This window comes from Chelonia mydas, chromosome 6 (genome assembly GCF_015237465.2).
Source record: "Chelonia mydas isolate rCheMyd1 chromosome 6, rCheMyd1.pri.v2, whole genome shotgun sequence".
NCBI lineage: Eukaryota > Metazoa > Chordata > Testudines > Cheloniidae > Chelonia > Chelonia mydas.
The window spans coordinates 111,159,969-111,185,747 of NC_051246.2; the positions used below are offsets into that span (position 1 = coordinate 111,159,969).

General features: G+C 45.4%; 1 protein-coding gene and 1 long non-coding RNA gene across 9 annotated transcripts in view; one reads left to right on the plus strand and one right to left on the minus strand.

Annotated features, from left to right (window-relative positions):
• The window catches only part of PPP2R5C (protein phosphatase 2 regulatory subunit B'gamma), a 194,323-nt gene that overhangs the window by 122,844 nt on the left and 45,700 nt on the right, over positions 1 to 25,779 (plus strand). For all 5 annotated transcript variants that reach the window (XM_037900956.2, XM_043548548.1, XM_037900954.2 and 2 more), the window contains 2 exons: positions 9,840 to 9,948; positions 16,703 to 16,756. In XM_037900956.2, the coding sequence (XP_037756884.1) occupies positions 9,840 to 9,948; positions 16,703 to 16,756 (163 nt within the window). The remainder of the gene's footprint in view (positions 1 to 9,839; positions 9,949 to 16,702; positions 16,757 to 25,779) is intronic.
• The window catches only part of LOC119566466, a 47,764-nt gene that overhangs the window by 14,492 nt on the left and 7,493 nt on the right, over positions 1 to 25,779 (minus strand). The window lies entirely within an intron of this gene.

A 25,779-nucleotide genomic window follows, 5' to 3' on the forward strand; every position in this document is an offset into this window, starting at 1 on the left:
TCATCTAAGGGCCCTCCTCATGGAGGCTACGCTTTGCCCAGCGTCGGAGCCTTTCCACTCCGACTCTTCACCCAGCACCTCGGCATTGGTGTGGAGTGCACCTCCAGCACCAAGTTCTGCCCAGCACCGCTCTCCTTCGCTGGTGCCAAAGAGCACCTGAAGAAATGAGACTCTCCGGCACCATGCAAGAAGGGTCAAGGGCAGTGTTCCCTCTAATTTTTTACGTCCATGTGCAGAATGAATTTTATTATGTGCGCCAATATGGAGGTGATGTGTGGTGGGGGTGGGGCCAAGGGGTTCGGAGCGTGCCAGGGGGCTCGGTGCTCGAGCAGAGGGTTGGGGTATGTTGGGAGGGGGGTGAGGGCTCTGGCTTGGGGTGCTGGCTCTGGGGTGGGGGAGGGGATTTGGCTACGGGAGGGGACTCAGGGCTAGGGCAGAGGGTTCTGGCTGGGGGTGCAAGCTCTGGGATGGGGCCAGGATGAGGGGATTGGGGGTGTGTGTGAGGGGGCTCTGGGCTGGGATAGAGGGTTGGGGTGGGAGGGTGAGGGCTCTGGCTGGGGGTGTGGGCTCCGGGATGCAGGCTGCCCCGGAGCTGCGGCAGAGAGGGAGGACTCCCCCCAGCCCTCTCTCACTGCAGCAACGCCGGCGGGGGTAGAGGTGTCCCTCTCCAGCAGCAGTAGCTCCGGCTGGCTGTGCCGGGGGGAGAGGAGCCTCTCCCTGGCTGCGGCAGCTTCGGCTGGCTGTGCCGGGGGGAGAGGAGCCTCTCCCTGGCTGCGGCAGCTTCAGCTGGGCTGGGCCCTTGATAGCCTGCTGTGCGGCTGCGCAGCTTAGCAGGAACTTAAGTCCAGGGGAGTTGGGCAAAGGACCCAGTTCAGCCCGTCCGCCCACTCCGGATCCTCAAGATGGTTCATCCCCTGCTGGATCATTCAACCCCATTAGGGATCCGCCTTTGACTCCTGGGAGCAGTAGGGGCCCCAGGCACTTGGCAGGGCTATTAACGTCTGATAGCCTCCTGGCGGCCAGGGACCAGAGAATCCTCCCGGTGCTGTGCACGACCTTAGATACAGCTAAGTTTCGCCAGGCCAGTAAGCCAGCCATGAGACCTCCTCAGAGGGCAGCCAAACGCCGTCGGTCCCTGGAGCAAAGACAGCGTTCCCTGTCTCCAGGGCTGAGATTCCCGACTCTGTAACCTAGATCTCCTGTCAGACAGCCCAAGTCATCAGCACCGCACTCGTGGTCACCATCAACATGGTGCGAATTGCCCACAGTGAGGCGTCAGTCTCTGTACGACCAACACCAATCGTCGTCCTGCCAGTCAACTCCCTGGTGCAGATCTCTGTTGGTGTGTCGTTCCCCCCAGGCACGAGACTGGTTCAGCATTGGTGACCAATATCCCCACTTGGGTCTTTGGATAGGCGCCGATCTTTCTATTCAAGGCATCACTCTCCCGCAGCTACGGTCAGCCTCTGCAGCCCCACCATGGTCACCAGAAGGGGACTCGTCTGGAGAGGAGCGGAACTTCAGCCCCTCACCGTGACAGCAGCAGCGGCCCTTGTGGGCGCCTGAGTCTGCTTCAACTACCATGTTGCCAACCTAGGAGCCAGTGGACTGCACAGTGGCCATATTGGAATGTGTGGGGCATGCCGATGCCCTTCTTGCACTTCTCCCTTGCTGCCTTGGAGAAGCAACCCCTGGCAGTGACGGCACTGGGCTCGGTGCGTGGAGCGGAATCTGATACTGGGGGTTGAAGAGCAGGTATCCACTCCAAAGGAACCTTCCCCTACAGGGGACAATGTTCCAGGCCCTTCCCCAGTAGTCCAATCCTCGTCCTCATTGCCAGCTGAGGTGGTAGCAGGGCCCTTGTATGCCAGTCCACTGGATGACTTTAAGGAGTACCAAGTCTTGCTCAGGAGGGTGGCTTCAAACTAAGGCTTGGAGATGGAAGAAATGGCAGAGCAGTCTGACACTTTATTCAACCTGCTAATGGCGTCAGCCCCTGCGTGGGTCGTATTGCCAGTGTATGATGGGATTTTAAACATAGCCAAGGCCCTCTGACAATCCCTGTGTTCTATCCCACCCACCTCCAAGCAGGCTGAAAATAAATACTTCATCTCTGCTAAAAGGTTTGAATACTTATACCCACCCGCCTCCAGGGTCACTGGTCATCTCGGCAGCCAATGAAAGGGACAGGGAAGGGCAAGCCAGTTCCACACCCACAAATAAAGACACCAAGAGGCTGGACCTTTTTGGAAGGAACATTTATTCAATGGCCACACTTCAGTTTAGGGTGTCAAACCACCAGGCTTTATTGGGGAAATACAGTTTTAATCTGTGGGACTCCCTCAAATAGTTTGACTCCCTGCCCCAGGACTTGGGCCAGGAGTTTACCACTATTTTGGAGGAAGGTATCTCCAGATGGCCTGGGACACGGCCAATTCAGCGGCCAGGGTCAGTGCCGTGGCCATGGTAATGTAGCACAGTTCCTGGCTTCAGTCTGTGGGTCTGTCCCAGGAGATGCAGTCCTCCATCCGGACCTTCCGTTGACGGAAGGGGGAGCTTCTTGGAGCAGACGGATGCAAGGCTGCGTGGACTCAAGGACATTAGAGACGCTTTCCGCTCACGAAGCCTGCCACACCGCAGATGGTGAGAAAACCGTTCAGACTGCCTCCGTCTCCTAGGCCTTGACCTCCTCAGCAGGGCTGCTCTAGGAGAACAGAAAAAGACTCAGGGTTCAGCCATCATTGCCCCTCCACCTCCCGTTTGCCTGTCCAGCAAAATACCCAGAGGGCCAGAAGCGCTCATTTTGAGGATGTGCTTGAGGACCGCGCATGAGTCAATTCTCAGGATCCACCCTACTCCTTCCTGAACCGCCTTCCAGTTGGCTTGGTCATGAGTAACCTCAAACCGTTGGATGCTCGGTATATCATCTCTGGGCTACACCCTCCAATTCTCGGCTGCCCCTCCCTCCCACTCCCCTTAGGTCCCTGAAGAGGGATGGGTTTCTCATGAGCAACTCCTTGCTCAGGAAGTAGAAAATCTCCTACAGCTAGGAGTGGTGGAGGAGGTCCCTCAGGACATGAGCGGGAAAGGGGGGTTCACCCACTATTTCTTAATCCTGAAAGTGAAAGGGGGCTTAAGACCCATTCTGGACTTGTGACTCCTCAAAAAATATCTCAAAAAGGTGAAGTTTTGCATGGTCTTCCTGGCCTCCATCATCCCTTCCCTGGATCCTGGAGACTGTTACGCCGCCCTCGACTTGATGGACGCATAGTTTCATATCTCCATTTTTCAAGGACACAGATGGTTCCTCTGTTTTATGGTGGGCCAGCGTCATTTCCAATTCATGATGCCTCCCTTCGGACTCAGCAGCCCTGCCAGTTTTCACAAAATGCATGGTGCCAGTGGCTGCTTACCTGAGGCATGGAGGGGTCCAGGTTTATCCGTACCTTGATGACTGGCTCATCAAGGGCAGATCTCGGGGTCAGGTTCAAAGGAGCCTCGATTTGGTATGTTCTACCTGCAACAATCTGGGCCAGTTAATAAAAAGAAATCGACCTTAATACTGGTGCAACAGACAGCTTTCATAGGGTGGTCCTCGACTCCACAAGAGCCAGAGCCTTCCTTCTGGTTGCCTGTTTCTGAGCCATGTCAAACCTGATCTTGCATGTGAGAGCTCACACGTGCCTGAGCTTGTTAAGCCATATGGCAGCCTGTACTTAAACGTAATCAGTCACGCGCGGTTCCATCTCAGATCCCTGCAAGCATGGTTGTTTTCGGTCTCCATCCCCAACAGCACAATCTAGACCGCGTGGTCAGGGTGCTGGATCACATACAGTCATCCGTGAAATGGTGGGTGAAACCTGGATCAGTGTTGCAGGCATTTCCCTTTGGATCAGTGTTGCAGGCATTTCCCTTTGCAGCCCCATCACTGACACTGGTCTCCGATGCCTTGAACCTGAGGTGGAGGGCCCACCTGGCTGATATCAGCACACAAGACTGTTGGTCGTGAGATGATTGCTCCCTCCACATAAAGGTCAGAGAGCTCAGAGCGGTTTGCATGGACTGTCAGGCTTTCCTGCTTCATGTGAAGGGCAAGGTGCTGCAGATCCTAAAGGAAAATACTGCCGCAATGTTTTACATCAGCAAGCAAAGCAAAACCTGATCGTCAGCCCATTGCAGGAAGCTCTCTGGGACTTCTGTGAGCAGCATGCCATTTATCTCATTGCCATGCACCTTCCCGTGGCCAGGAACGTGTTGGCAGATCACCTCAGCAGGACCTTTTGGTTTTGCCACGAATGGTCACTCCATCCAGAGGTGGTTAGCATCATCTTCCAAAGGTGGGGAACTCCCTGTTCTGCCGGAACGCAAACAAATCCACCCAGGAAGTGCTACATGTTTTGCTCAATTTTGGGGGATCAACAGAGGCTCCCTGTCAGATTCGTTTTTGCTTCTGTGGTTGGGGGCCCGAATGTACTCCTTCCCATCAGTGCCATTAATCCACAGAGTCCTTGAGAAGATGAAACAGGACAAGGCAAAGGTTATCCTGATAGTCCCGGCTTAGCCTTGCCAACACTGGTTCGGCACCCTGCTGGACCTCTCAGTGGTGGGTCTGCTGCAGCCGCCCCTCTGGCCGGATCTGCTGTCTCAGAACCACAGCAGTCTTCTGCACACGAACCTGGCTGCGCTGCACCTTGGCTGCTGCATGGTTGAATGCAGAGGAGCAGGAGTGCTCAGTCTCCCCAGGTGGGTAAGCCAGCCATGAGCCCTCCTTAGAGGGCAGCCAAACGCCGTCAGTCCCCAGAGCAGAGAAACGGTTCACGTGCTGGGCCTCAAACCAGGGTATTCGGCCTGAGCTGGCTTCAGTGCAGTCGATCTTGGACTACCTTCTGCACCTCAAACTCCAGGGCCTGTCTCTTTCATCAGTTAAGGTTCAATTGGCCACTATTTCAGCCTTCCACCCTCCATTCCAGGGCAGGTCAGTCTTCACTCATGACATGACAGTCTGGTTTTTGAAAGGTCTGGAGTGACTATCCCCATGTCCATGACCCTGTCCCTCCTTGGGACCTAAATCTCTTGCTGTCACGGCTCACAGGTCCCCGCTTCAAGCCTTTGGCTTCCTGCTCCCTTCATATGATTTATGAGGAGATGCTCAGGGAACAGGGATTATTTAGTCTGCAGAAGAGAAGAATGAGGGGGGATTTGATAGCTGCTTTCAGTTACCTGAAAGGGGGTTCCAAAGAGGATGGAGTTAGGCTGTTCTCAGTGGTAGCAGATGGCAGAACAAGGAGTAATAGTCTCAAGTTGCAGTGGGGGAGGTTTAGGTTGGATATTAGGAAAAACTTTTTCACTAAGAGGGTGGTGAAGCACTAGAATGCGTTACCTGGGGAGTGGTGGAATCTCCTTCCTTAGAAGTTTTTAAGGTCAGGCTTGACAAAGTCCTGGCTGGGATGATTTAGTTGGGGATTGGTCCTGCTTTGAGCAGGGGGTTGGACTAGATGGACCTCCTGAGGTCCCTTCCAATCCTGATATTGTATGATTCTACTCTCATGGAAGGTCTTGCTTCTGGTAGCGATAACGTCTGCGCATAGGGTCTATGAGATTAGGGAGCTTACCTCGGAGCTGCCCTATATGGTGTTTTACAAGGTCCGCCTGTGACCGCACCCGTTTTTCCTGTCCAGGGTAGTTTCTCAGTTTTATACAGGCCAGAACGTATATTTACTTGTTGTCTTTCCAAAACCTCATAAATTGGATGAGGAGCACAGATTATGCTCTCGGAACCTCAGGAGACTGCTAGCCTTTTACATCGAAAGAACCAAGCCATTCCGTAAGTCAATGCAGTTGTTTTTCACAGTGGTAGACAGGATGAAAGGTCTTCCAGTGTACGGCCAGAGAATTTCATCATGGATCACCGCCTGCATCCGTTTTTGCTTTGATCTGGCAAAAGTGTCTTCATCGGCAACTGTAACTGCCCACTCGACTAGGGCACAAGTCTTGTTTGCAGCTTTCCTGGCTCAAGTGCCAATTCAAGATATCTGTTGGGCTGCTACCTGGTCATCCATTCACACATTCATGTCTTATTTCACGCTTACCCAGCAGGCCCGAGACGATGCTGGCTTTGGTAGAGAAGTGTTACAAACTGCATGACCATGAACTCTGAGCCCACTTCCAAGGATACTGCTAGTGAGTCACCTAGAATGGAATTGACATGAGCAAGCACTCGAAGAAGAAAAAACGGTTACCTACCTTTCGTAACTCTTCTTCTTCAAGATGTGTTTCTCACGTCCATTCTATTACCTGCCCTCCTGCCCCTCTGTCGGAGCTGCTAGCAAGAAGGAACTGAGAGGGCTAGAGTCAGCGGCGCCTAATATACCGGTGCACAAGTGTGGCACTCTAGGGGGCAGCACTGCCAATCCTATGGATACCTCTAAGGCAAAAAAAATCTCCTATGACTGTGCATATGGGCATGCACACACCTAGAATGAACATGAGCCGCACATCTTGAACAACAGTACAAAAGGTAGGTAACCTTTTTTTTGTTGTTTTTTTTGTTGTGTAATTGCTGTAAAAGGCAGATCAGAGCCAAGACAAAATTAATTTGGAGGCCTTCATGGAGATACCACTTGGATTTTTGTTATAAAGAGCTGTTTCCTATACCAACAGTCAGTCCACAGTGCCCGTTCCAGAAGATTGTCTACGTAAAGGAGTAAACCAGATTACGTTGTTGGCTTGTGTCTTTGGATCCTAGTCACATTGTGAATTTTATTTTATTTTATAAAGAGATAATTCTTTAAAATATTAAATATAAAAAAAAGCCAAGACACCCTGTTTGTTTAGCTTCTCAGTCATACTATCAGCAATATGTGGTGTCAATATTAACTTTATCCTTATTGCCTGTCATAGCAAAGCACAAGTGCCTGCTAAAAGAGATTTTTCTTTGTGCCTGTTTGGGATCTAATGCATTACTAAGAGACTCACTGGAGGAACAGAAAGTCCTTGTCCTAGGCTGGCTGACAACTGGAAAACTTCAGTCATTCCTCTTTCTGTTCCAGATCCCTGAATCTTCCTTAAAGGCGCACTGTTAACTTTAAATAAAAAAAAAAAATAAAAAATAAAAAATTAAAAAATTGCACTTTCAGGAAAAACTTATCTACCAGACATCTAAGATTAGTAGTTCTCACACAGTTGTTCAGAGGCTTGCAGAGAGCTGGCCAGTGACATGGCATGTTCTGGCTGCTAAATAGTATTAACTGGTGTTAAAAAAAAAATACCACTTTTACTTGTAAGCAATTACTTCCGTTGCTATAGGGAAATTACATAATCCTGAATGGAAGGGCAGACAGTATTCCTATTAAGATGTAATTCACACTGCAGAATCTCCTGCTTTGGAACAAAGTCTTGAAATTTTGCAAGGGGGTTTGCCCTTTTGTCAGGGGATGTGCCTTTTGCTGTCTTTGTGAAAAATCTCAGGCACGAGAATTGAAAGTAGGGAAAATGTCTTTCCTGTGCTCTCAGTATTCCCCCCTATACTGGTACCCAGGCAGTAAAGTGGTGAAAGAGGAAGCTGCCTGACTTTAGTGCAGAGGGATGAGGGTGAGGATAAGGCAGGGAGTGGGGCGCTTAGGAATGGGAGTATGTAGATGTAGAGGGGTGAGTGGGGCAGGAGCTGGCGGTGGGAGGAATGGTCAGGATCAGTGGTGGGGACAGACTGGCTTGGGACACAGGGACAGAAGGGTCTGTAACCACATAAGAACACTTCCCTCCAGAACCCAAGAATCCTGAGTCTCTCCGTTCTTCTGCTGCCAGACAAATAGTTGTGAAACCGACTCACAAAGTTTGTTCTCGCCCTCTAGTGGCAGATCCACAGATGATAACAGCCTCTACTGCTACCAGTTAGTCCTTTAGCTCAGGTGGTAGAGGTCTGTGCTGTGAATCTAAAGGTTTGAACCTTGCTGATGACCCTAGTTGGGGATCAGCATAGTTCCAGAAAACAATATCCAAAAAAAGTTCAGGTTGCGAAGTCAAGCACTTTCAGAATTTAAGGTTGCTTATGCCTTATGATATGCTGTAATTACATGATCACATGCTATTTTTTTTCTACGGGACCCCGGCCTCTTTCACTGCCCAAGAAGGATGGTTTTATAGGAATGAATCAGTATTGTATAGTTAATGGGGCTAGTGTTTGTAGGATCCCTGCTTGTTTTTTGCAGAAATTGGAATGTGTGCAGTGAATGAGACAGGCGATTACAGGATGAGAAAGGAAGTTGAATGCCACCCTGGAGAATTGGATTCTATCCCTGCCTCTGCCATGTAGTTCCTATGTGATGCTGGGCAAGTCACGTAAAGGAAAATTTTCATAGTTAGCTACTAATTGTGCTGAGTGCTCCAAACTGCAACCAAAGTAAATTGGAATTGTGCTTCAAACATATAAAGTGCTATGAAATGCTAATTACTCTGAAGAATCAGTCCCTATGTGTTTTAAGCTTGGCACCCAAAATTAATGGACACTTTTATGACAAATTTGCCTTAATGGTTCTGCCTCAATTCTCCAACTACAAAATGGTGACAACACCTAATCTCCCAGGAGCATTAAGAAAATAAATTCATGTTTTGAAACACTCAGATATTATGATGAGAGCACCATGGAAATGTCTGTGAGGAAATGAATAATTTTGTATTCAGTGTGGGGTTTGCATGGCATGTTAAATAAGGCCAGATGCCACACATTGAATGAGGAGGATAAAAAGAAATAATCAATAACTAACTACTCATTCAGTGAATGAAGTATGGGTCATGTGGAAAAAATGGTATATGATAATGTAATTATAGACTGCATTATAGTGTGCACGTACAAGGTGTGGGGAATTAAGTTTGCAAAAGCAACCTTCATTCTGGCATTTTCTAACTTTTGAGTGCTTGACTTCGCAAGCTGAATGCTCTTAATGTAGTGTTTTAAGATGTAATAGTTCAGCACTTTATCAGTTCCCCTCTTGTTTGTGAGAGCCTTCCATGCTAGTTAATGTGAGATGAAAACATCTGAAAAATAAGAACATGTGATTGTAAAACCACAAAAATTGGCAGTGAGACTCCAGTTGTAGTATGTGAAACTATTTTTAATTCCATTTTTTTAAAGTTGACAGGTTTTCAAAAGGCCATTCCAGATAAAAAGATCAAAGGGTACAATGCACCCAGTAATGAGTAACACGTGTCTTTACTCAATTGGTGTTGGGAGCTCCATGTGCTGTGATGCTGTCTTGTTGCCTGCTTCAGTGCTAAAAAACTACCCATTTCCCAAAAGAGTAATCCTGTCTCCGATCTGTGTACTCTCCTGGATCGGACTCCCAGGTGTTGGGTCTTTGGTTGATTCCCTCATCAGGAATGAATTAGCTGGCTTTCAGCAGCTGGGAAGGGCATTTATTCAGAACTTTGTTTACAATGAGGTGGAAAGGTTGGAAACTGGAGGAGGGAACTGGGTCTTTTATGGAACTTGGAGGGAGGATTTCGGCACCTGGGAAAGACGCAAGTTAGAACTCTTGATATAGGGGATGTGAGGGTGTTGATTTTACCATTGGTTGAATTTGTATTCTGCGCTCTAGGTAATTAGACTTAAATATTCCTAAAATTTTGTTCTATTTTTATTTAAATAATGACCCCCTTCTTCAACATGGAAAAAATGCTACATTAATGTTCTATGGGAGAGAGCTCAAAGAAAAACAACTTGGAACAATTAAAATAAAGAACAAAGAAATGATTTTCTTATACTTAAAAAGTTGGCAATAGTGAAAATTTTGAACACGTACTGATTTGAAACTGATTTTAAAAACTTCTGATTTTTTTTACAGTATAATTAATGGATTTGCCTTACCATTAAAAGAAGAGCACAAAATTTTCTTATTGAAGGTGTTATTACCTTTGCACAAAGTGAAATCACTCAGTGTCTACCACCCACAGGTAAATTAATTTGTTTATGAAGTGTTATAGATTCTGTTCCACAGGATGGTCCAGGGAATAAAATGCTGAACTGGGAGTTGGGAGACCTGGGATTTATTTCCAGCTCTGCTATTGGCCTGCTGTGTGACCTTATGCAAGTCACTTCCCCTCTCTCTGACTCAGTTTCTTCATCTGTAAAATGGGGTAAAGATACTCTTTTAAAAGCATTCTGAGATCTGTGGATGAAAAGCACTGTATAATATCACAGAAAAACTTATCCTTTTAATGGAATGTCCCTTTAGTGGATCTTTTTTTAAAAGATCCATTATATGTGGTATGTTTTACTTGGATAATTTAATATTTTAGTTCAGTTTGTTGTAACTTTTTGGTGCCCTGGATGTTTTGCTAAGTCACTTATTTCTTCAATATGCATTCATTAAGTGGATGTTACTGAAGAGGTGGAGTGTAAAACCAAATACCTGAAAAATGAGAAAAAAATGTAAGTGTTGAAACAACCTGTGTAATAACATTAGGACCACTCTACTCTGTTGCTTTCATACTCCTTGAACCTTTGTTAGGCTCACAGTAGGGAGCCACAAAGGATTCTAGATTTGGAACTGTACTGTGATATGCTGAAAATCTGTCTAGAAAAAGCTCCTTTTAGATACCCAGGACATTGTTCAGTAAATCAGCCCGTTCCCAATCACTTTTTAATGAATACATACCCAATATAGAAAGCACTGTGTCTTTTTATGTAAATTTGATAAAATGGTTGTATTAAATTTAAACCAGCTTTTATGTGAAAGTTCTTTTCTAGTAATTGCTTTGACTCATTTTTAACTTAGTGTTAATTTCACTTTATTAAAGATCAAGAAGTAGAATTTGAATCTTAATCTAGGACTTCATCTGAAGTTTCTGTGAGGAAATGAATAATTTCAGAATTGGGACCAAAATAAGTCTGGGATGAAGAATCAAATGGCCAGTTAAGAACAGCTGTGGTTTTTGTGGGGATTTTTTCCTCGGCAACTCACAAAATAGTCTAAAAATTATCCTGCAACCGTCCCTACACCACAGTCCTTTGTAACCTCAAAGGATTGTGAGGTTTGTGAAAATTACTGTTTCCTCACTGTGCTGTGTTGCTAGGATTTCTGAGGGCATGCATGTTCAACAGTTCTGTGCACTGCAGTATGCTGATTCTTTTCCAGAATGCAAACACGCTGAAAGCCACCCAACTTTTGTTCTAGACCCTTACTTACTCACTATAGAAGCAAGCATACTTGGAATACAATTTTTTCAAAATCATTTGGTTCATTTCAAGATCTTTATCAGGGCATATCTTTATTGAAAAAGAAAAAAGAAACAGCAAAACATGCAAACATGGTGACAGGGGATCAGATCAGTGGTCCATCTTGACCAGTGTCCTGTTTGTGACAGTGACCAGTACCAGCTGCATCAGTAAACGGTGCAAGAAACCACGTAGTGGGCAATTATGGTACTCTCAAAGGAAGTCTCCTCCTACTTCCCATTAGGGGTTGGATTATGATTGAGACATGAGTGTTTCTATCAATTCCAAAACCAGGGGTTAATCAGAGATCAAAGCTTTTCCATGGCAATGGAAATAATGTTCTGGTTAAAGACTGTTACCCTTCAAGGCGGTTCACATAAAGGATACAAAAACAGGAATAGGGAGAGTTGTGGTGCTCCTTTTAGTCCTCCACAGCCCAGAAAGCGCTTTAGACTTGCTAGATAGCCAGGAACCCTACATTGTACCTGCAGAAAACACCAGACCTTTTGAAACAGGCACTCCTTCATTCAGACTGGAGACACTTACAGTTAAGAACTTGGGCATCAGAAGAAAAGTGTAGTTCAATATGGATTCTCCATTAACCTCTGATACAGTTTGGTATCCTGACAGAACTCAACCAGGATATTTCATTCATTCACTGATCTGGTCAAATTTGCATTTCAGGTCTGAGGAAAAACAAAACTCTTTGAGGCAGGAATTTGCCTCTTTGTGCAATGCCTAGCACAAGGGAGCCCTGACCTCTAGATGCTACTGTGATACAAATATTATAATCCCCAAGTTCTAGTGACCTTGGCTAGAAGGTTTGATTAGAGTCCTACAACTAGGCACCATAGGAACATGACATGAGCCATAGCAGTATTTGTGGACAGGGCACATTGGATCCTCCATTTGAGTGTAGGTGCCAATTTTAATCACAATGATTAAATTAGACAAGCATGTGGCTGGTCTTTCTAGTTGCCATTACCTCTAAAAGGCAAGTTTTAGAATTAGTTCCTATAGCCATACAGGAATCACACTTGTAGCTCCAAAAACCTTTCTGTTCAAGGCAAGTTCCTCTTTACACAATTGGTGGAATAGTTCTCTCTTCATTCTGTTCTAACTCTTGGATGGTTGGGGCATATATGGGCATTCCTAGAGCTTCTCTCCAAATTCAGCCACCATGGTAGTCTGGTAAATGACCAGAATATAAATAGAATTTTTTTTCTAATACATTAGTACATTGTATTAAGTCGTCTTAATATTAATAATTGTTGCTGTAGTGTTTCTGTGGCTGTAATAAGAACTTTTTGATGACCTGAGCTGACGGTCGAATCATAATGCTGGAGCCTCCAGCAACAATATTGATCCACCTCCAAATTCCACAGGTGGAGGGGCATTAGCCCCTGAGTAACGAATTCAGAGAGAAGCTGGTAACAGAGAGAAAATTATCAGGTAATAAATTTCTCATTCATGCATCTGTTGGAACTCAAACCAAGATTTCTGGCATCAGTGCATGTAACCTTTAATTTGCTGCTGTTTCCATCAGAAGACGATCTAGTTGGATCAAAGCAAAAAGGAGAGTAGCTGTTTGTCAGGGATGTGACAAAAACCAAGAAATAAGGAATTTACAGTAAATCCATGCTTTGACATTTGTCTCAAATCCTTCATGTATTTCATTGATCTTTTGACGGAACTTAATTATTATGAAAGCGAAGGACTAAATAGGATTGGTTTACAGGTGCTATGTAGTGTTCCCCACACTGCTCCCAATGAACATGAGTCCTGACTTTGTAACACCTTGTTCTGACATTACTTCAATGCTGGACCATGATCAAAAAGTGCCATTGGGACACATTTGTATAATGTTTTTGTAATATACACAATGAAGATTAGGATAAAACCACCAAAACTCATCCCTTAATCTTTAAGTATAATATTTGAAGGTAATGCATTCTAGAATTTGCTTTTTTTTTAATTGTTTTAACTAATTTAATTCTTTCAGTTAATGTGTGAATTTTTTTCTTTCCACCTACATATAAAATATGTTTAAAATTAGCCTTCGTTGGCTTATCTTCCTCATGTTCTCTAGAGACCGTATGTTTCTTTTCTCCAGCTGCAACCCAGTTCCCAGGGAATTCAGAGCATTCCATATCTGTATTATATGAGAAATTGTATATTGACAATTTTTTATAAGAGACACCTGACTCTCTTATCCAATGAGTCCAATTCAAACAAATTGCATGCACCTTGGAACAGTTCTACTGGTTTAAATTGATACTTAAGTCACAACCTCCCTTCCTCTCTTCCTCCTTTTTATTACTTCCAGGGAGCACAGAATCTATGCCTCAACCCTTTACTTCATTTGTCCTTTTCAGCTCCCCCTTCTCTCTCCCCCGCCCCCCCCCCCCCCCCCCCAAAAAAAAAAAAAAAAAAAAAAAAGACAGCAAAGACTCTTAAGCAACCAGCTTCAGGGCCAAGCCAAAACTTCTGTGGGGGAAACACTCACTTCCAGGCCTCCTTCCCATTCAACCTATGGTGAGGCACTGAGGTTTCCCAGTTGTTCAACAATGTCTTAGGTCGGGTGCACGCGAGATCAGCCTTTTCCTTTGCCATCCCCACTCTGCTCCTTTGTTGTATAACCAGGATCCCAGTTGGAGACATGGTTCTATCCCCATCATTTTCCTTCAGTCTTTTGGGCTTCAGCCTCCATTCATCTTCCTGTGATCTGCTCTCAGCCAGGGAGACTTTGAACTGCCAACAGTTGTTCTTCAGTAACAAGAAAATATCCAGTCTCTGCCTCTTTCATCTGCCTTTGTCCGATAGGAAGGCTTTCTTGTGCTCATTGGCTACAGAGGACAAAAATCTCACCACAAAAACAAAACATAGACTCTCTTCAGTCATCAACTGGAGTGTATGCCTTTTTTGGGGTGGGGGGGTTAAGTTTTAGCTAGAGGGCATTATCGGGGCTGTTCTTCACATCATGTTGCCTCAACTGATCACTCCACCTGTCCCTTCACATGCCTTGTTTCCCAGCCCTTTTTTTTCTAGGCATCCCTGTGAGTGACTTGATTAAAGATTGACCATTTTCTTTCTAGCAAAGTGGAAACATGTTAGTTGATCAGAAGACCTTCTCCTAATTCCATCAGCTGTATGCTTATTATCTGGAGTACAGAAAGCAATCTCTTTTGGGATTTAGGCTCGGGTATGCCTCTAGTCTTTGCCTACAGGGTAGAAGGGTTCTTTCTGAGTTCTCCAAACTGTCGAATCTCATACCCGTCAGGTTCCAGGCTTGAAATCAATTGTTTGAGGCTTCATGTACAGTGCAACAGAACACTCTGAAAGTTTGATTCTGCTTTCAGAAGCACTGGGCTTTTGCATTGGATGGAAATTACAGGCTTCCATCAGAGTAGTTAATTTACAGGATAAAGACAATGTCTGGGTGGATTGTGCCAGCCGGCAGAAGCTGACCCTGGAAGAGCCTGAAGCTGAAGATGTTCCAGTTCATTCCTCGGCATCAGAGTCATCCATCAGTGGATTGGTCTGCAACCAGAAACTCAGCAAAAAAAATATCCAGGTTTTCTTTCAGTGACCCAACCCATTGGTTTGGATGTTTTTTCAGTGTATTGGGGGAGAGACTTGGGCGACGACATTCCATCCATTGCTGAGACTTGCAAAATCCAGTCGCGCATATAGAAGAGTCTTTTTTTATGACACTCTTCTGAGACCTTATGAATCTGGCTCTCCGTGTTGGAAGCTGTCAATAAGGTTGACTCTGCTTCATCCAAAGGTAACTTAGTGTTACTGCCTTCAGAGTGAACATCACAGGTTCTTGACAAAAGGAACTGGTTGAAAATCTAAGGTGCTAAAAGGGTTTCACAGGAGGACATATATCAGGCTCTAGAAACAGTTTAAAAGTTGATGTTCTGCTAAGAGCTTGGGGGGACTTTAATAGATTTTTGAGTCCACGTCTGCTCTTTCCATAATCAGGGACCAATGGATAGGAATGAGCCAGGGTCTCACCTTTGTATCTAAATTGTTTAAATCTCAGAAAGCTTCACTGTCCAGCCTTACAATCTACTGGGGAAAAGCAGTTTTAAACTTTGTTTCTCCAGGTGAGGATAAATCCCTGTGGGTTTTGACTGCTGCAAGCTGTTGTTTCCTCCCTCTTGGTGAAAAAACCCTTTTAGTTGGAAAAGTTACTAGGAGGGTTGGTAAATTAATCTCTTTGATCCTCCTTATGTAATGTTTTTCTGGAGGTTGTGTTTGTTCGTTCCTAACCTAACTCAGAGATGCATATTAATAAGCTTTTTCCCCTGAACCACGACATCTGTGAAAGCAGAAACTTCATGCTTTGGACATGTGCAGTACACTAAAAGCTTCAGAGTTCAACAAGCAGTTATTTCTGTATGTCAAGGGCCCTAACAAAGGAAAGAGGTTCCTCGAACACATCAGTACTAGAAGTTGGCTTTAAAATATTTGCCTAATTTACAAGATGACAAGATAACTCCTGCACAGGAAATAACAGGGCATTTGAGCAGAGGCCTACAGTGTATCTTGAGTAGAAAGGACTGAGGCATCTGTCCAAGAAATCTGTAGAGCTGCTTCCTGGTCAGTACTTATCACATTTGGGTGTTACTATAAAGTCAATCTCTTCTCAGAGGAAGAGGCCATATATGGACAGAGCATTTTTAGGCAGCAACTTGAGGTAAGCCTTCTTTCTAAGTTGGCACTAGTTGCCACATCTGTGCACTCTGGTTCATTATAGGATGGGGATAAAGGAGACCTTCAACAAGAGAGAATTACTTATTGGCATCTTTATCAGTTTTCACTTCCCGCATCTTGATACTACCCTCCTCCCCTCATATTTTTAGGGTTGTATGTTTTTGTAGAAAGAACCATGGTTGGTTGTACAGGAGAGGTATTGGCTCCTTTGTATATTTTGGAAAGACCCAGTATTTTTATCTCCGTGATTTCTGATAAGTGGAAGTACCACATTCAGTTACTGGGAAGAGGAAATTACAGTAAAGATAATTACTGATAAGATCTTTCTTTTTGTGAGGCAAAAAAATATAAAGTTTGAGATTATAAAGATGTCTTGGCTTTTTTCAAGGAACAACATTAAGGAACTTAATTTTTTAAACAATCATGAGACTGAGTATGTTCATAAGCCAGCAGAAAAGAATGTGAAAATAGTAGTGGGATATTAGTCAAGTTAAATATTGTCAAAACATCATTAAAGATCTACTGTAACTCAGAAAATATTATTTGATACTTTGAAAGTATGATGTACCATTGCTGTTTAAAGTGTGTCTGAAAAATAAAGGAATAAAAATTATTCAAATATTTTTACTACATGTAATAGATGAAGGTGTTTTTACGTGAATTTGGAACTATTCTCAATTTTTAATGTTAAAATTTGTGTGTGGCATATGCTTACATTGAAATACTTTGGTTTAACTGTTAATATATACTTTATCTTTTTTTATTTAGTTGGCATACTGTGTAGTTCAATTTTTAGAAAAGGACAGCACGCTTACTGAACCAGTAAGTTTATTTTACTGTTTTATCATATTCATTTTGAAGCATTAATAACGTTTTGATTTGCACTGTTTATAATGTTTGTTACACCTAAAAATCATTCCAAAGTAATAGATTGATTTTATTATTGAGAGCAAAGTTCTTTAAACTTCTAATTAATAAAGTGTATTTTTTAAAAATTGTTTGATCCCTGGAATGAGCTGCTCACTAAGATGATATAGTTGGTTTTTTTCCAATAATGGTACAGTGAGCAATTTTTACGTCACTCAGCCAATGACCATTAGTAAAATTAGCATATCTAAAACAACTGATTAATCAAAATAAATATCTGACAAGAATGCATATTCATTTTAGAAAGCTTAGCATTTTGATCACCTCACATGATTATTATATGTGCTAAATCAACGTTGAATTCTAGTTGCTCACTCACCTGAAGGAAATAAAAATTTCCTCCCATTATAATCATGGTGAAGATGGGCAAGTAGATTTTGCACCTGATAGTAAATTTTCATAATTTACAAGGCTGCACTAAGGACATTATTGCATATTATGACCATTCAGTTTCTGAGTTAAAAATGTATGCAGTTCTCTATGTATAATGCTGAACTATCATTTTACTTGTTCTGACAATCCATATATTTTCATTAGTTTTAGCTTCTAATTTATATACATATTTCTCCTTCCACCCATATCTCTCTGCTTTTTTCTTCCCTCCCCTTCTGAAAAATGTGAACTATTATTTCATTTCCCTAATAAGGTAAAGGAAAATTATCTATCTGATAGAATGGCTAATGTTAAAGATTCTCACAGCTTTTAAAATTATATCTATACATATACATTACCTGTACATATTTATATTTTAAAAGATGATTATTTTAAAAAAACTGCTAATTTTTTATTGTTCTTCAAGTGCTTGCTCATGTCGATTCCATTATAGGTGTGCGCACAGCCACGTGCGCGGTCGTGAGAGACTTTGGCCTTAGCGGTTCCAATAGGGCCAGCTGTGGCACTCTCTGGAGTGCCACACTCATGCCACGGTATATCAGGTGCTGCCAGCCCTGTGTCCTCTCAGTTCCTTCCTACTACCTGTGGTGGTCAGTCAGAGCACCTCTGTCCTTTGTTTCCCAGGCGATCAGAGGTTTCTCTTCTATCTTAGCCTTGTGCTTCCAGCTATAAATAGTTTAATCATTGTTCGTTAGCTGTTAAGTGTTTAGTTAGATAGTGTCCCAGAGGGGACTTTGTCTCAGGCGAGGCATGCCCCGGCCTCCAGGTTTCAAGCCCTGCTCTTCGTGTAACAGGCCTATGCCTGTTAGTGACCCAGACAAGAGTTGTCTACAGTTCCTCAGGGAATCCCACATAAAGGAGCGCTGTCGCATCTGCCAGAACTTTCATCCTTGGACACAAAGAGAGCGCGACATATGCCTCAAGGCCCTCCTGATGCAGTGTTTCCTAACGCCCAGGTTTGGAGCAGGCACAGCCCAAACCAGCACCCAGCGTGTCAACTATGGTGCATAGTGCACCCTGGCACCAGGCTTCAACTGGCACCGATCCCCAATGACAAAGAAGAAGATGGCACCAAGCAAGCCCGACCAAGGGGCACTGGGCAAAGGACCTGGCTCAGGCCTTACACCCACTCTGGACCCGCAAAAGGGCTGAGCCCTGGGGAGTTCATCCCCTGGAAAGAACCTGCCACCAACTTCAGGGAACAGTAAGGGGCCCAAACCGACGGCGCAGTTGACGCCCTCTGAGCCCCCAGTTCCTGGAGAGCTAAGAGTGCCTCCACTGCAGGTGTCACCGCAGGCAGAAATGGAACCGGGTAAGGCTCTCTGTGAGTGCAAGCCCGCCAGCAAGGCCTCGCACAAAACAAGCGATCGTCACCGGTCTCCAGAGCCAAGACAGAGCCCTAGGTCACCACGTTCTTGGTCTCTGCGTCAGCCCAGTATGTGTGACGCTCCCAATTCCTGTCTTCTCACTGGAGCTTGCTCAGGTGTCAAAGATCTCCCCGGCACTGGTCTTCGTCGTGTTTTTGGTCGCCATCGCCAACACCTCCTGATCACTCCCCAATACAGCACCACTCGCCCTACTCCTGGCATCGGTCAGACTGTTCCTGGCAACGGTAAGCTGCCAGACCCAAGCCTCCACAGTCCCACCTTGGTCACCGGAGTGTGACAACTTCTCCTGTTTGGAAGGCGCAGTTCAGCCCCTTGCCTAGACACCATCGTGATTGGGCTCCAGAGGGCGCATCCGAAGTATCAGTTCTAACCTGGCAGCAGGGCCAGAGGCCAACCCAATGGCTTTATTGGAATGCCTGGGGCGTTCGCGTCACGCTGTTGCTCCACTCCTGCCAACCCTTGGTCACCACGTCAGACAGGCCGAAGTTGGCATCCATGGCACTGGGTTGGGTGCAGGATGCTCCGGCAGCTGCTGCAAGTGAGGAGCTGGTACCCACCCCAAAGCCGCCCTCTCCGACATGTGAGGACATTGCCGGACCTCTCTCAATCGTCCAATCATCCTCCTCCTCTCTGGATGAGGTGGTGGCGGGCCCGTCAAGCTAGCCCTCCAGATGATTTTAGGGAGCCTCAGGCGCTGCTCTGCAGAGTCGTTTCTAACTTGGGCCTCTAGGTGGAGGAGATAGAGGAGCAGATGGACACATTGTTTAATGTGCTCTTGGCGTCCACCCCAGCCTGCGTCGCGCTCCCAGTACGCAAGGGGGTCCTTAACATTGCCAAAACCACCTAGCAAACCCAGTCATCCATCTCGCCCACCTCTAAGAGGGGAAGAAAAGAAGTATTTTGTCCCTGCAAAGGGGTTCGATTACTTGTACACCCACCTGCAACCGGGATCATTGGTCGCATCAGCCCACCAATTCCACCCCTAAAAATAAGGAGGTCAAGAGGCTGGATTTGCTTGGTCACAAAATTTATTCTACAACCAGCCTCCAGTTTTGGGTGGCGAACCACCCGGCCCCTTTCGGTCACTATAACTTCAACTTGTGGGACTCTCTCCTCAAGTTCAAGGACTTCATGTCCCAGGAGATGGTCCAGGAGTTCGTGACCCTGGTCGACGGAGGAGGGGACTGCAGCTGCTTGATGCTCCCTCCAAATGGCTTGGGACATGGACAGTTCAGCTGCCTGGGTGGTTACCTTGGCGGTGGTCATGTGGCGCAGTTCCTGGCTCCAGGAGATGCAGGCCTCTATTCAGGACCTCCCGTTTGACGGTGACGGCCTGTTCTCTGACCAAACGAATGTGCGTCTGCACGGCCTGAAGGACGCGCGCGACCCTCTGTTCTCTGGGGATGCACACTCCTCAGGCATCGAGACAGCCGTTACGGCCTTTTCCGCCAACTCGACAGTGGCATTTTAAACAAGGGCTTGCAAGGAAACTGGATGTCAGGTTTAGCCACCACTGCTCTTCGTCGTCGCGGTCTCCTGCACAGCCTGGCCCAGAGAAGCATCAAGGGAGCCAAAAGCGCTCATTTTGAGGGTGCGCTCGGGAATGACTCGCCAGTCAACTGCCCAGATCTTCCCGTCTTTTCCTCAACCACCTTTTCCCCTACCGCTTGGCCTGGTCGGAGGCTAAGTTGGACTACTGGGTCCTGGACATAGTCCCTCAGGGCTACATTCTACTCCCGCTACTTCCTAATCCCGGAGGTGAAAGGGGGCCTCAGACCCATTCTGGGCCTGCGGGGCCCCTACAAGTCTCTCAACAAGTTGAAGTTCTGCATGGTGTCCATCATCCCTTCCCTGGATCCAGAGGACTGGTATGCCGATCTCGTCTTAAAGGACACTTACTTTCATGTCTCCATATTGCCAGGACACAGGCGTTTCCTGTGTTTCACAGTGGCTGGGCACCACTTCCAGTTCACAGAACTACCCTTTGGCCTGTCCTGGGCCCCAGGGTGTTCACAAAATGCGTAGCGCCAGTGGCAGCTTACCTGAGGAATTGAGGGGTCCAGATTTTCCCATATCTCAACAACTGCGTCATCAAGGGCAGGTCTCTGGAGCAGATGCAAAGGAACCTTGATTTGGTGCGCTCCACCTGCAGTGACCTGGGCCTGTTAATAAATACAGAAAAATCCACATTAACGTCAGTCCAACACATAGAGTTTATTGGAGTGGTTCTCGACTCTATTCAGGACAGGGCCTTCCTGCTGGAAGCACGTTTTCAGGCCATGATTGACTTGATTTCCCTCATAAAGAGCCAACCGCTCACCACAGCACACATGTTCCTATGACTTATAGGCCACATGGCCGCATGAACATACATGGTCAACCATGCCCTGCTTCATCTAAGGTCTCTGCAAGCATGACTGGCCTTGGTCTACATTCCCAGCAGGCACCCTCTGGACCGAGTGGCCACAGTGCTGAGCTATGTCCTCTTGTCTCTGGACTGGTGGCAGGATCACAAGTCAGTACTGCAAGGAGTCCCCTTCGTGACCCCATCTCTGTCGCTCACCCTGGTCTCAGATGCGTCGGATCTGGGTTGTGGAGCTTATCTGGGTGAGCTCAAACACCCGGGGCCACTGGCTACAACATGACCTAGCTCTTCATATCAATGTCAGGGATCTCAGCGGTTCGCCTGGCCTGCCAGGCTTTCTTGCTCCACCTGGAAGGCACCTCCACCTGGTGCAGGTCCTGACAGATAATACTCTCGCGATGTATTACATCAACAGGCAGGGTGGTGCCAGGTCTTTGGCCCTTTGTCAGGAAGCACTCAGCCTCTGAGACTTGTGTGTGCTGCATGCCATTCTTTTAGTAGCCGCCCACCTGCCCAGAACCAAGAACATCCTGGCAGATCACCTCAGCAGGACCTTCTCGTGATGCCACGAATGGTCGCTCCATCCGGAGATGATCAGCCTAGTTTTCCACAGGTGGGAAATTCCCCAGGTGGACCTGTTCGTGTCCAGGCAGAACAGAAAGTCCCATGTGTTCTGTTCTCTGCAGGATAGGGACAAGGGCTCCCTGTCGGATGCCTTTCTGATCCCATGGTTGGGAGCGCTGCTATACACCTTCCCGCCAATATCGTTAATCCACAGGATCTTGCTAAAGGTGAAGCAAGACAAAGCGATGGTCATCCTCATAGCCCCAGCATGGCCTTGTCAACACTGGGTCGGCATGCTGCTGAGTCTTTCGGCAGCCATCCCACTGCAGCTGCCTCTTCAGCCAGATCTGTCCCAGAACCACAGCAATCTATTGCATCCAAACATGGTGGTGCTGCACTTGAGGGCCTGGCTACTGCGTGGCTAAGTGGGAAAGAATGGCAGTGTTCTGCGGGTGTCCAGCAGGTCCTGCTGGGCAGCAGAAAACTCTCCACCAGGGCTACCTACGTGGCAAAGTGGAAACGGTTCTTGTGTTGGGCCTCGGATTGCTGTATTCGTCCAGAAGAGGCCCCACTGCAGGACATCCTGGTCTATTTGCTGCACCTGAAGCTCCAGGATCTGTCGCTATCTTTGGTCAAGGTACACCTGGCGGCCATTTCGGCCTTCTGCCCTTTGTTTCAAGGCATGGTTCCTGAAAGGTCTGGAGTGCCTTTACCCGCCTGTCCGAGACCTGGTCACTCCTTGGGACCTGAATCTTGTATTGTCAAGGCTATTGGGGGCCCCTCTTTGAGCCCTTGGCTTCCTGCTCCCTCCTGCTTCTCTCCTGGAAGGTCTCCTTTTTGGTCACCATAACTTCAGCATGTAGGGTGTCCAAGATCAGGGCACTCATGTCGGAACCTCCTTATATGATCTTCTATAAGGACAAGGTCCAGCTGCATCCACACCCGGCTTTTCTGTCCAAGGTCGTGTCCCATGCTGATCAAGACATATACCTACTGGGCCCTTGTCGAAAGCTTCATACAACGGATGTGGAATACATGCCCTGGATGTCAGACAGGCACTAGCCTTCTACGTAGATAGAACAAAGCTGTTCCGTAGGTCTACGCAATTGTTTGTTGCTGACAGAATGAAGGGTTCCCTAGTGTCTACCCAGAGAATCTCATCCTGGATCACGGCCTGCATCTGCTACTGCTATGAACTGGCAAAAATGCCCCTGCTGGCGATCATGACAGCTCACTTGAATAGGGCACAGGTGTCATCAGCAGCCTTCCTTGCTCAGGTACTGATCCCGGAAATTTGCCATGCCTCAACCTGGTCGTCCATTCACTTTTGCTTTGCACTATGTGCTGACCCAGCAAGCTCAAGATGATGCTGGTTTCGGCAGAGCAGTACTCCAGTCTGCAATCTTGTGAACTCTCACCCCACCTCCATGGATTCTGCTTGTGAGTCACCTACAATGGAATCACCATGAGTCTGCACTTGAAGAAGAAAAAATGTTTACCCACCTTTTGTAATTGCTGTTCTTTGAGATGTGTTGCTCATGTCCATTCCATTACCTGCCCTCCTGCCCCTCTGTCGGAGTTGTCGGCAAGAAGGAACTGAGAGGGCGCAGGGCCGGCAGTGCCTGATATATCATAGCATGAGTGTGGCACTCCAATGGGCACCATAGTCGGCCCTACAGTTACCACTAAGGCAAAAGTCTCCAACCGCGCACACACCTACAATGGAATGGACATGAGCAACACATCTCGAAGAACAACAGTTACAAAAGGTGGGTAACCGTATTTTACTCATTGTACAGTACAAAAACACCTGTTTTTTCTGTTATGTATGTCAATTATGAAAGAAGATATTACTCCATCCACACTAATAGTAATGTCCCAATTTTATATAATACTAACAATCTATGGTGCATACACTATCTCTCTAGTGAATATTTAACCACACTAAAAATCTTCAGGCAATTTGGCTCAGCTGCTAGGCTCAGCTCAAGAGAGGTCTACTCTCTTAACTTTTGCTTGAAATAAACAATTGGCAAATTTTTATTCTTAAAATTTAGTATAAATATTTTCTGATACTTCGGTCAGTACAAGCTTAAAGATGTTTGTCAAATATTATTTGTCAGCATTTGTCAAAAGTTATTTTCCCCCTAGAGGCTCATGTTTTTTTGGCCACGCAATCTCAGCACACACAAATGGTTTTCTTAACATTTAGAAATAGGTTTTAATTTGAGGCATTTCCTGGGAGAGAAGTATTGGGCATTTTTATCCATATGCAGAATACTTCCACATAGTATTTGCTACTATTATCTAATTGCAGCAGGAACTGGAGAGGGAAACTAAAGATAGAAGGGAAAGGAGAGGTGGAACTGGAGAGGGGACTGTGACACAGAAAGGGAAGGGGAGAGACCCAAAGAATATATGCACAGGATAAAAAGAATGTTGTGAAGAAATGAAGTTAAAATATATACTGATAAAACTAAATGCAGTGCAAAATGGCAAAATATACTAGAGTGAAAAAGAAATAAACTTAGATAAGAATAGGGGATAGCAGAGGAGAGAAATCTGATGAGAAAAAGATAAGTGGAGAAGATAAAAACATTTTAAATTTGCTATTTATTTTTAAAAAAAGGTCAAAATATGCAGAATGAAATAAAGGGCAGAGGGGGAAGAAAGCAAGTTTTTAAATGAGGCACAGGTGTGTTTGTCATTAGTATCTGAAAATAAGAAAAGCAGAGATTGATAAATTACAGGAAGCTGTGTTGCTGCAGGATCCCTGTCAATGTTTCAGTCCCTTGGTGCAGATTCATTGATCAACAGCTGGAAATAATGCATTGGCAGAGAGGCACCAAAGCAGTGACACCATCCAACTCCCAGATAGAGGGTGGCAAAGGAGTAGTTGTTTCTAGGGTGCTATCCTGTGGCAGGGCCCACTCGCTCCTGCCTCCGTTGAAGTCCACAAACAGCTTTCAGACCTTTTTGCTGGTAAAACACCTGGTGCAGTTTATTTACAATATTATTTTTCACCACCCTTTTGCACTATATAGCCTCACCCCTACAGTCTTAGGAAGCCCTCTGCACCTGAGGCAAGCAAGGGAGAGTGATTTCTCTCCCTCTCTCGTTCTCCTTCCCTCTTTTCCCACCTCTTTCTTGTGCCTTTTGTATCATCTGTCTGATGGCCTAATTAGTCTTAGTTCTCCTCAGCCTATCAGTTAAGAAAAGCTCTTCTTAATAAGGTCTACTCTAGAATTAATTAATTAGAGTTGCCGTGACCCTATTCTCTGTCACACAGGCAAAAAAATTGTGTTGCTCCTCTCCTTCCACCTCACACACACTGCCATACTTTTTTTATATTAAATTACAAAACACAAATGTAGAAACTTATTACTTATTAAAAAAAAAAAAAAAAAAAAAAGGTGGAAATTCCCGAAGAGATTATCTAACATTTAACGTTGAGGAATGCTATTCCAGTCATTTATAATTACACATTAGTTGAAAACAAACATCTAATAATATGAAAACCCTTAGCTAATATTAAGAAAATAATTTCTGACACCAAACTTAATACATTATTCATTGACACACTGCCACAGACTGAAAAAATCTGAACTGTGCCTCTTTATTGATTGGAGACAGAAACATTGGAAAAAATCTTCATCCATAATAAAAGCATTCACCTCGTTATTTAGTGATCAAAACCACTAGAATGCCTTACTCTTCATCAAAAAGGCTTGAGCAAACTGCCTTACATCATGCCATTCGTAAGTGAAGCAACATGCAGAAAGCCATTATTCCTGTTCTTTGAGACTCTTTTAAGTTTTAGAAGGTGCTTGTAACTATTACAAGAGCTGATATAATTGATGTGACAACAATTCTATAAGTATTAACAATTCAGTTTTTATGTGTATAGTCTTCCCCCAAAAACCCAGTATTTTCAAAATTGTATGGTTTTTTATCTTACATGTTTTGTGCCCTGCCTAAACCTTTGATAAGTATGATGAAAGGAAGATAAGAGATGGTGGTGATAATAATACAGTTGTATCAGTTTTAGCAATGAAAAGTCACATATATATTCATAGTAGTCATCTGTGAACTTCTTATGTCTTTTATCCAAAAATAACATTTTACAATTTAGAGGCCTCATCTTGCAAACCTGGAATTGCATGAGTAAGGGTTTTCAGGATCAAGTCCTACATATGAAAGCAACAAAA